The sequence below is a fragment of the Micromys minutus genome (assembly GCF_963924665.1).
Source record: "Micromys minutus genome assembly, chromosome: 13".
NCBI classification, from domain to species: Eukaryota; Metazoa; Chordata; class Mammalia; order Rodentia; family Muridae; genus Micromys; species Micromys minutus.
Genome location: NC_137982.1, coordinates 44509826 through 44521945, shown reverse-complemented (window position 1 = coordinate 44521945; position 12120 = coordinate 44509826). Strand labels below are relative to the sequence as shown.

General features: G+C 43.8%; 1 protein-coding gene across 1 annotated transcript in view; it reads left to right on the top strand.

Annotated features, from left to right (window-relative positions):
• The window catches only part of SLC25A12 (solute carrier family 25 member 12), a 63667-nt gene that overhangs the window by 25140 nt on the left and 26407 nt on the right, over window positions 1–12120 (top strand). The window contains exons 4-7 of the mRNA XM_080927734.1: window positions 728–874; window positions 3492–3630; window positions 4338–4431; window positions 7957–8041. Coding sequence (XP_080783860.1) covers window positions 728–874; window positions 3492–3630; window positions 4338–4431; window positions 7957–8041 — 465 coding nt within the window. The remainder of the gene's footprint in view (window positions 1–727; window positions 875–3491; window positions 3631–4337; window positions 4432–7956; window positions 8042–12120) is intronic.

Below are 12120 nucleotides of genomic sequence, written 5' to 3'. Positions count from 1 at the left end.
AGATTTTGGTATCATATCCTGGGGTACATTTTACTATTTTTATTGACATCGCTTGTTACAATGCTTCGTTTTACAGCGGTTCAGAATGTCAGAGCCTTTCTGGACTGTTCTACAGCCTGAGAGTGACTGTTCCCAAAACCCGACAGACTGATATTGGACACAGCTTATAGGGTTTCCTGTCCCTAACTTTCGCTTTAGTATTAGGAAATATTTCGGTTGGCATTTGGAAGAGTTTCACACTTACAAATTGGATTTCGTTTAAAAAATTTCGTTTAAAAAAAATTCATTCGTTTAAAAAAACAAATCATTTGAGAGAAAAATGGTGTCTGGTGTAGAGAGAAGGAGAGAGACTGGTTCTGATTGCAACATTTAAAAGTGAGAAACTGAAAATCAATGTAAACTCTTAATTCAGGGAGCTCTCCTGGACGGCAGGTCTTCAAGCGGGAGAGAGTAAATCACTGTGTATTGTAGCAGCTGGAGGCAGGCAGTAAAAGCGCTGTCTCCTTTGTTTTCAATCATGGAAATGGTCCAAGTAAAATCAGAAAGCTCCTGTTCCCTCTCCTTCGGTAACTGACAGGTCTGATCCACTCTCTACCCCCAAGGACCACCACATATCACACATCTGTCAGCCTCATGAACAAATCAGACGCTTTATTGTGAATTCAGAGCCACAGACGTGTCCTCGGGATGTGCTCCGTTTAAACCGCGGCCTCTCTTCTCCCTGCAGGAATTGCAGTTGGAACATGCAAGGCAAGCCTTCGCGCTGAAAGACAAGAGCAAAAGCGGCATGATCTCGGGTCTGGATTTCAGTGACGTCATGGTCACCATCCGGTCCCACATGCTCACTCCTTTTGTGGAGGAGAACCTAGTCTCAGTAAGTGAGAAGATGGGCTTCACTTCACAGCAGTTTGTGAACCACGGGGTTCTGGAACACCTTCTTGGCTCTTAACTAGCCAGGCTTTGTGTTTAGGGGTTAGAAGGTTAAACTGTACTTCAGTGCAGTCTTGCTTTCATCTTGGCTTCCGTCACCTCCCGCCCCCCAGCTCTGGCAGTCCAGATATCATGGCACCTTCCTCTGTGTGCTGGAGGGATGGATGCTCACTGGCCTCTATACATTTAATAACCATGTTCAGGCCAGGAAACACGGAGGAAATGTGGGGCCACCAGCCCCTGGAGTGTTGCTCTCTGCCCTTTCACCCGCGCGTTCGGGGCATATGTACCAGACACAGGTCTTTTGTTCCGTCAAAGCGCAAACCTCTCTCAGATAATCATGTGGACCCACAGCAAACTCATGCCTCCCTCTTCCCCACACCGTGGTGGAACTCTCCTCACCTGCTTTCTCGTCCGCACACTGTTGGGTGTAAGTTTTTGATTACTGCTTGTTTAGATGGAGGAAAGCCAGCGGGTACGTTTGTTGTTTCAGCTGAAGATCATTATCCGTGACTTACACTGGGGTAGAGAGATCAACGTCTGGTCTTTCTCTGCAGTGAATTTGAACGTGGAGGATGTCACTCTCCCCTCCACACCTCACCCCTGCCCCTGCCCGCTTCACCTCACACTCCAAGCAAAGATGAAAGGAGGGATAGAAGAGGAACCAGGGAGAGAAGAAGGGAAGGAACCAGAGAGAAGGACTCTCACAGTGTCAGGATGGAGGGATCCTTTTTGTATTTTCCAATTGGTTTAGATGGCTGTTGCCTCGGTTTACCAGAATACCGTCATAATCCTCAGAGGAAAATATTAAGGCAGAGCAGTCTTGCCTTTGGTAGCCAGACTGACACTCATAAAAATAAAATGTGTATGGAGAGAGCAGACAGATAATTTCGCACATTGTTGTTACGATTTAGACGTCAAAGAGAAACCAGAAAAATCACACTATTTATAATAGTCTTTTTTGACCAGGGTTGTTACTTTGGCATTTCTATTAGTGTTGCTTTGAGTTTTGAATGGTGACAATTCTGTACCACCTCTGCCTTATAACTTGGGAATGAGACTTTTGGAAATTGTAAAAAACAAACAAGCAAACAAAACCAACGCCAAATCTTCCTCTTTTGAGACTATACCTAAATGATGGGCAGTGGGAAGAGCTGTAAAAATTAAATAAGGTTCTGTTGCAACTGGTCCCTCGGAGTCTCACTCCAGGGGCCACTCCAGTGTGGAGCCGAGCACAGTCCCCTAGACGGTTAGTTACCAAGCCTGGCACCCACACATCTCGTTCCAAGGCCCAAGAGTTCTCATCTTTCATGGGCAACAGAGCTGGAACTGCAGGCTCCAGCTGCCTCTCGGCCATTGCTTTCACACACTGTCCTCCACAGCCCAGTAAAAACATGACTCAGCAATCAATAACTTATCAAACAGATTTATATGTTAAATTCTTAATCCACAATACATACATCCAAACAATAAATCCACTGCCAATCAATCAAGTTATAAACCACCCACCTAGACAAGATAAAATCTAGTTCACCTTGATCTGAACCATCCTCCTCTGATATATTCATCTTGAATCTCTTGCTTCCCCTTCTCTGTCTTACCAAAACTTTGTTCCCGTCCACTCTCTACTGTCCAATCATATATCACCTTGACATCAACCTACAAGGAGCTACTTTCTTGGCCTCCACAGATGACTTGTGGAGTTGTGTTTTACACGATGCAGGGTCTGAGAGCCGCACATAGGTATGAGCATAACAATGGCTTTTTTTTTTTTTTTTTTTTTTTTTTTTTAGTTGAGAAAAGTTGATATAATAAAATGGTCTCAGGGCCGGAGAGATGGCTCAGCAGTTAAGAGCTGGCTACTTACTCTTCCAGAGGACTTGGGTTCAATTCCCAGCAACCACATGGTGGCTCACAACCATCCATTAACTCCAGTTCCAGGGATCTGGTGCCCTTCTCAGGTTTTCTCTGGCACCAGGCATACCTGTGGTATACCAAATACATGTGCTCAAACTACCAAAAATAAAATAATTTTAAATGGTCTTAAAATGTAAGGTTATTCAGTAGTAGAGAGGATGGTAATTATAGAAGAGGCCTTGGTTTGAATCTATAGTATGGAAAAAAAAAGTTAGCGCTTGGTTTTTGTATATATGCATAGGAAAAAATAAGTTTAGGGAATATTTCTTATTATACATCGATATTTTTCCAGGACCACCAGGCCATGAATAGTTGAGGGTCTTGAAGAATCCTGTTTAAATAGCCAGGTTTTGATCTCCAGTAATTATATTTGTTGTTTCTGACCTTAGCAATGGGTGAGCCATGAACTCCAACTTCCAGATGTTACTTTCTTCCTTAAAACCTAAATTGCATAGCCTTCCCTAAGGGTATAAAGTACACTGTGTTTTAGTCAGATAGACCCCTTGTATTTAAGGGCTGGTAGCTAATTGTTTTAATGACAGAGACTCCTTTGGGTCCACTTTGAGAAAAATAAATAAATAAATGCAGAGTCCAAACCACGTTTCTTCTGAGTTTTAAAAAACTTTTGTGTTGTTATTTCCTAGGCTGCTGGAGGGAGTACCTCACACCAAGTTAGCTTCTCCTACTTCAACGCCTTTAACTCCTTACTCAACAACATGGAGCTTGTCCGGAAGATCTATAGCACTTTAGCAGGCACGAGGAAAGATATTGAAGTCACCAAGGGTAAGCTTTAAACGTGGATTGGAATTCGTGCTTTTCATCAGACAGACCAATGTTTGGTTTTTATCAGATAGACGTGAGGCCAGTCTAAGTTGGTCACAGAAGAAGGGGGTAGGAAAAGTTAGTTGCTATGCGCATGCGCGCCTGGAACCCCAGGTGCAGTGTTTAAAGAGATACCGAGGTCAGGAATGCAAAAATGCTTTTGACAGTTTTGAAAAGAGCCTTGGCCCAATCTGTCAAACAGGTCAGTGGCAGTGTGGCAGCAGCTTGTTTGTACTGAAAACGAGTTGCCTTGGAGAGAGTCGCAAGGTCACTGCTTTTGGGTGAGCGGTGGTAGGGTGTCTTGGGAGACCTTGGAGCGGCCACCTTTATCTTGTAACTCCGGAGACCAGGGAGAATGAGCGAGAGAAGCGAGAACTAGAAAGGGATTGTTTTGTTGTTGAAGTTGATCTGTTTCTGCGATTTCGGCCTCTTAACATTTATTTAATCACTAGCTTTCCGGAATGCTGAAACCTGAGTATTTAAATTCAGTTTTACAAGTTTAGAAGAGTGCTAAAATCTCTCCTCTCCTCTCCTCTCCCCTCCTTCTCTCTCTCTCTCTCTCTCTCTCTCTCTCTCTCTCTCTCTCTCTCTCTCTCTCTCTCTCTCTCTCTCTCTCTGACTTTATATTAGACTCTTGAAATACTAACCTTTGTTTGTTTCTCTTCCAGAGGAATTTGCCCAGAGCGCCATACGCTATGGACAGGTTACTCCACTAGAAATTGATATCCTGTACCAGCTTGCAGACCTATATAATGCTTCAGGGTAAGACTTTCAGTGACTCTCAGTGGTGTTAAGTACAAAGTGGATCTTTTGAGATGTGACATATACCATGTCCTTTACCAACAACCTTTTCAGTGTGTAGATTCTTCTTTTTAAAAGATTAATTTATTTAGTATATATCTCAATATTCATCCCTCTCTCCTCCCATAGCTTCTCCCCCATACCCCCTTCTCCTTTTCCTCAGAGAAGGGGGAGTCGGCCCTGGGTATCACCCTACCCTGGCACATCAAGTCTCCACAGGACTAGATATATCCTCTCCCACTGAGGATAGACAAGGCAGCCCAAGTTAGAGGGATGGGATCCATGGACAGGCAACATATTCATAGACAAACCCCCTACTCCACTTGTTAGGGGACCCACATGAAGATCAAGGTGCACATCTGCCACATGTGTGCAGGGTGGCTTAGGTCCAGTCCATGCTGGGTCTGGTTGGTCATCCAGTCTTTGGTAGCCTCCAAGGGTCCAGGTTAGTTGACTCTGTTAGTCTTCCTGTGGATTCCCTGTCCTCTTCAAATCTCTCCATCTCTCCCCTAATTCTTCCACAAGACTCCCTGAGCTCCATCTAATGTCTGGCTGTGTGTCTCTGCATCCCTTTCCAGTGGCTGCTGGGTGGAGCCTCTCAGAGGACAGTTATGTTAGGATCTTGTCTGCAAGCATAACGGTATCACTAATAGTGTCAGATATTGGTTCTTGCCCATGGGATGGGTCTCAATTTGGGTCACTGGCCGGCCATTCCCTCTGTCTCTTCTCCATCTTTGTCCCTGAACATCTTGTAGGGAGGACAAAGGTTTTGGTCGAAAGTTTTATGGGTGGGTTAGTGTCCTCATCCCTCCAGAAAGTCTTGTCTGGCAACAGAGGGTGGCCACTTTGGGCTCCCCCACTGCTAGGAATCTCAGGTAGAGTCACCCTTCATAAACTCCCTGCCCACCCTTGTAGGATGATGTCATTATGCAGCAAGGCAGGTCCAGCCTATCATTGGATGAGAAGGAAGGGTAGGTGGGGGAAAAGTCTAGGAAGAGAGAGGAGAAGGAACAAGAGGAGAATCAAGATGGAGCTGGAGAAGGAGGATTTAGATCCAGGTGGTCTTAATTGGCAATAGGTAGATATGAATATTTTTAAGGGTTTCTACAGGTCAATTTGTCTTATCTAGGTGAACAGTTTATATCTTTGTTAACTGGTTGTAAGCTTATTGTGTGGATGTATTGTGAACTGAAAATTTAACATATAAATCTGATTGATAAGTTATTGATTATTGAGTCATGATTTTGGTAGGGCTGTGGGGAATGTAGCAGAGAGACGGTCAGGAGAGGGCAGCTAGCAGACCACGTGGCAGAGAAGCAGTCAGGTCACGTGGATCCAGCTCAGTGACCCTCAGCTCTGCGTGGATCAGAGCAGAGTAAGAGCTCGAGGGAACTGGTAGCCACTGATCCATTTTTTATTTTTACTGCAACACACCCTCAGGCTTCTGGGACATCCTAGAGATGTCCCCTCCTTGGATTTCAGTTCTCTTTACCCTGCTCTCCCTACACCTGCCCCCTTAACCCAATCTCCTCCTCATCACCTCACCCATCCAGTTCACTCCATCCACCTGCGATGTCTACTTTATTTCCCCTTCTGAGAAAGATTCGAGCATTCTCCCTGGGGCCCTCCTTGTTGTTGTTTAGCTTCTTTGGGTCTGTGGATTGTAGCGTGGTTCTCCTGTACTTTATGGCTAACATCTACTTATAAGCGAGTGCATATCTTGCATGTCCTTTATGGTGGCACACTTTTGATCCCAGTGCTCATAAGGCAGAGGGAATCGAGCTTCTGTGAGTTTAAGGCCAGCCTGCTCTACATAGGAAGTTGCAGAACAGTCAGGGCTACACGGTGTCTGTGTTCAAAACAAAAACAAAAGAGAGAAATACAATAATCTTTGTATTCAGTGTATAGATTCTTGGCAAGAGAAATGGGAGGAAAGAGAGAAAAGATGGTGGGCCAGAGAGACAGAGGGAGGGGGAGGGAGAGAGGGAGAGCCTGGGGCAGAAGCAAAGAGAGAATGGGTTGGAGCAAAGAGCCAAGAGATGAATGTGGAAGAGGGGATTTGGTGGGGGTGAGAAAAGGGATCAGTGTGAGAGTGAAAAGGGGAGAAGGAGGAAAAGGAGAAGCAGAGAGTTGGGGAGAGGGAAAAGATGGGCTTAATGCAGGCTTTCCCGGTGGTCTGAATTCAACGAGATTTGTAAAAACTTGGTTAAGTTTGTAAATTCATTTAAATAGGCTGTGGTACATGGAAGAATGCTATATCCTTTTTGATTGCCACGAAAGGTTGTTTTTCTGAATAGCACGTACCCAGTTTGTGTTGGAGAGTATTTCTTTCTTAAGTTATGCCTAACACTTCATCATGCTTCCCCCAGAGACAAGCTTGGTTGATGATACCTTTGTTATAAGTTAAAAACACAAAAGTGTGTAGAGGGCATTTAACATGCAAATACATGCAAATACATACAGAAACATACAGAATTCTCAAGCCCAAGCACCCAGTAGACAGGGCTAAAGAGGTGAAGGCTCTGTTTAAAAGCCTAGGTTGTTGTTTCCAGTCTCTACTGGGCTTGAAGAGATGGGTCTGCAGTTCAGATCACTTGCCCCTTTTGCAGAGGACTCAGGTTTGATCCCAGCATCCGCACTGGGTGGCGCATACCTGCTTGGATCTTCAGTGGACGCAGCACTCTCTAGTGTCTCCAAAGGTCACCTGCACTCACAAGTGCACGCCCTTACCTGCACATACATACAAACACACACAATTTAAAATAACTTTTAAATATCTAAGGACTACAGAAGTTGGATATGCATATGTGCCTTCCTGCCGTATGGCGCATTGCTGGACAGATGAAATTTAGTCTTTCAGCTGCCTGTACAACAGCAGTGTTGGGTGATTGACACAAACCACCAGGCCATGTGTCAACCATCAAAAATTCACACTTTCAGACAAAGGCTTTGAGCCTTCTTCCTGTGAATAATTTTTTTTTTTAAGTCCTTCTAAAAGCTACATCTGAAGTGACCTTTTATCTGGCTCACGGAATGCACTTTTTTTAAAAGTCAGTTTTAACATCCATAGTGTCTCATTCACATGAACCAAAGCTCGAGGGCTTTGAAGAGGAGAGAGAAGGAAAGAGAAAGTAAGACTGCTTTCTACTCTTGAGCCTTCTCTTGAAGGCAGCTGTCTTTCTCCTTGTTTCTAACCTTCCTTGTGGGACACTGGGGACTTCTGTGGAATTGCTGGTTACTTTCCAAGACCACGTTAGAATTCCACCAGATCCATTCCCCTCTCAGGGATTTCTCGGTAGGCTTTTGCTTTTGTTGTAACTAAGATCTGAAGGTTCGTTTTTTTTAATCACTAAAGTGATCCTTAAATGTGAATAAGGAAGTGGCCTCTTTAAATGCCGTCTCTTTACCTTTGGGGGGAGAAAGGTGTGCTCCACCCAAGGGACTTGTCAATTCTGACAATTCTCTCTGTCTCCTTTCCCACTTAAGGCGGTTGACTCTGGCGGACATTGAGAGAATAGCACCATTGGCTGAGGGGGCGTTGCCTCACAACCTGGCAGAGCTTCAGAGGCAGGTATGAGCAGTCTGTCTCGGTTCACCTTCCAAAATGTTGACATGGGGGGCTGGAGAGATGGTTCAGAGGTTAAGAGCACTGGCTGCTCTTCCAGAGGATGGATGCTGGTTCAATTCTCCATAAGTGGTGGCTCACAGCTGTCTGTCAACTCCAGCTCCAGGGGATCCCACACCCTCCCACAGACAAACATGGAAACACTAATGCACATAAAAAAAAAGAAGAAATCATTAAAAAAAAAAAGTTGAAGTGAGGTGAGGAAACAGCATAAAGATTTCAATTGGCATGAGGTATGTTTATCTCCCACACCCTCACAAGCTGATGTGATATGATGACTAGGTTTTGAGTTCAAATCTTCTAGCTTATTAAAGGAAAGGAAGGGAAAGAGGAAGAGCTCAAATGCTTGTGGGTGTGACCTCCTTTGCAAGTCACTTGCCTAAGCATCCTTAAAGTTCAGTCCACTCTGTGGTTAAGCTGGTATTTATAGGACCTTTTTGTTTGTTGTTGTTGTTAAGTACAAAGTATTTTGCAATTGAAACAAACTATCACTGTTATTATGTGGAACAGATTGTAAAATGGAAAAAGAAAATGTAGCTGATTAGTGAACTAGAAAGAAAATTTGTTTTTCTTTAATGTTAAATAAAAAAAAAAAAAAAAAAAAAAAAAAAAAAAAAAGAGGCCCATGTCTTGTAATGTTAATACAGCTCCATTTTGGATTTTCTAAATGTTCTCAGTAGAAAAATCCAGACCCATGAGATGACCTCCAAAATTGAATAGAACCTTTTTTTTTTCTTTTTCTTTTTCTTTCTTTCTTTTTTTTTTTTTTAAAGGAAGACTTGTTTTAAGTGGAAACCTGGACTTCTATCAGAGGATCACAGGGCCTTGTGGGGTCTCAGGTTTTGGGGAGCTGGCCTCTTCCTCCTGATGTTCCATTGGGCTTGGCTTGAAGAACCTCTGTTTCTTAATGTTCTTTATGAGGCGTTGTGAAGACTGGGAGGTGGGGAGAGAAGTGGGAGACAGACAGAGGACTAGTGGGACAGAAGGGGCAGGTTGCCAAAGTCATGTCCACCTGTTTCTCATGTGACTTTTTAATGAGCAGCCAGGGGTGGGCTTTCTGTTACTCCTTTTTCAGTTAGGTTAGTGGGAAATCAAAGTACTCAGTATGGTGATGAGTGCCTGTAGCCCAACACTCAAGAAGCTGAGGCAGAAAGATTGCCACGAGTTCAAGGCCAGCCTGAGCTACATGGCAAAAAACCAACCAACCAACCAGGTAACCAATCAAAAATGCTGTTGACTTTGGAAAGGTCTCGTAGGAAATATTTCTTCTGGTTGAGCTCCATAGAATTGCTTTCTGAAATCAACTAGGATTTCTAATCCTATCTTAACAATGAATAAGAGCATTTTACTCAGTTGAAGCAAAGGGAAAATGCAGAAGAGCCCTTTGGTGTCTTCACTTATGGCCATGGTGAAGGTTAGTGGTCTCCGTTGTGCACAATGGTTTGGCTTTTTGGTTTCCCCTTGCTCAAAATTTTTTGCTGTTTCTAAAGTTTCTCTCCTTTTTATTTTTCATTTTTTGTTTTGTTTGTTTTTTGTTTTGTTTTGAGAAAGGATAATCATGTAATCTGGGCTAGCCTCAAACTCATTATGTAGCTAGGGTTAGCTCCAATTTTCTGATCCTCTAGTTTCTCCTTCCCAATCACTGGAATTGAGTTGACCACCCACTAGGCTTCAAAGTTTATTTCTATTGTAAATTCTCAGTCCTTAAACAATAGGTGGGTTTATTCAAATTCTGTGTTTTTTAAGTAAAAATTTATAACATAAAAACAAGGCCATTGAAATATTTAATGGTTTCTTACAGAACTGAACTTTGTATTTTGTACTGTGCATTTATAAAAATTGCTCTTGAGTTTTGAAAAACTTAAGTGTGAAAAGATATTTTGCAGTGTTACATCTCTATTATGTCTGTCCTTAACGTTGCTCATACCTGTTACTGGGGTTGGGGAAGACCCAGTGATAGAGTGAGTGCTTGTGCAATGTTTGTGAGACCCTAACTCACAGCCACCATGTACTGGCTGGTGTTGTGTCAACTTGACACAGCTGAAGTTAACACGGAGAAAGGAGCCTCCCTTGAGGAAATGCCTCCATGATATCCAGCTGTAAGGCATTTTCTCAACTGGTGATCAAGAGGGGAGGGCCCAGCCCATTGTGGGTGGTGCCATCCCTGGGCTGGTGGTCCTGGGCTCTGTAAGAAAGCAGGCTGAGAAAGCCATGGGAAGCAAGCCAGTAAGTAACATCCCTCCATGGCCTCTGCATCAGCTCCTGCTTCCTGACCTTCTTGGGTTCCAGTCCTGACTTCCTCTGATGATGAACAGCGATGTGGAAGTGTAAGCTGAATAAACCCTTTCCTCCCCAACTTGCTTCTTGGCCATGATGTCTGTGCAGGAATAGAAACCATGACTAAGACACACCACAAAAATAAATTAACAAAGAAACATGAGCATACAAATACATGTAACTGAGAAATAGTTCGTCTAGTTTCTCCCAAATAAGTGTCAGCAGGCTAGCTTAGTGTAGCAGTCAGGATTCTCTAGAGCTGCAGCTCTCAACCTGTGGAGAGCCTTCTCTATCATTTTCCACCTTATCATTGAGAGAGGGTCTTTCCTAAACCTAGAGCATGTAGTCTGAGCTAGACTGGCTTGGGGCTGGGGATAAGGGGGAGACAGGAGGATCCTAGTATCTGAAAAATCATTGGCATTGCCACTGACATAAGCGAGCCACCCCATATCTGTTTAGATATGGCCCTGTTGGAGATATGGCCCCCACAAGACCATTGGAAAACACAGATATTTATATTATGATTCATAGCAGTATCAATATTACAGCTATGGAGTAGCAATGAAAATAGTTTTATGGCTGGCAGGGCCCCCATAACATGAAGAACTGTATTAAAGGGTCACAGCTAAGCTTGATTCTTGAGTTTGAGTCTTACAACTCACTTAGTAGAAGGTGAGAACTGAATCCTGGAAGATGCCGTGTGGCCACCAGGTCTGCATGTATACACACGCACACACACACACACACACACACACACACACACACACACACACACACACCAGTTTCTTAAAGTTTCTGTTTCTGTGAAGATCACTATAGCCACCACAATTCCTGTAAAGGAAAGCATTTGGTTGGAGCTGGCTTAGTTTCAGAGGTTCAGTCCATTATTTTCATGGCAGGAAGCATGGCAGCGTGCAGGCAGACATGGTGCTGGAGAAGCCGCTGTGAGTTCTCCATTTTTATTCACATGAAGCAGAAGAAAACTAAGAGCCACACTGGGCATGACTTTAGCATATGAGACTTCAAAGTCTGCCTCTATAGTGACACACTTCCTTTAATAAGGCCACACCCACTCCAAGTGTATGGGGGCCATTTCTATTCAAACCACCCTACAAACAATAGATAAAATAAAAAGCAGGTGTCCAAGAATGCTCATATTAACATTAAACAGTGGAAATACTCTAGGCATTTACTGAGAGGAGAAAGGAATGCATAAATATGTGTGGTGAAAAAATGACTTTTTTCTGTTTGTGGCAGGGTCCTGTTTTGTTGGGTAGGCTAGTCTTTGACTCAGTCCTCCTGCCTCGGCCTCCCAGGTGCTGGCATTAAAAGGTGTGCTTGACTATACCCGCGTAGACAGTGTGACTTTGTGGGGTGTGGTAACAGTGTGTAATCTTCATACTTGGTGGATGTGGGGATCAGGCAAGAGGATCATCAGGAGTTCAGGGCCAGCCTTGGCTACACAGCAGATTTGAGGTTGGCTTGGGTTACATAAAATAAAGTATTTCAGAGTGGAGTATGGGTGAGGGAAGGAGAAGAGAGAGATTGAAGGTTTCTTTTGTGTTCTTGAGGTTGAACCTCAGCCTCCTATATACTGGTCAAGCAGTATACCCAAAGTTATAACAACAGCTCAAAAATGAACCCTGCCCCACTACTGGCCCTGAACTCACTTTGTAGCAAAGGTTGGTTTTGAACTTGGATCCTTCCGCTTCCATCTCCTGAGTGCTGGGGTTACAGGTGTGTATGAC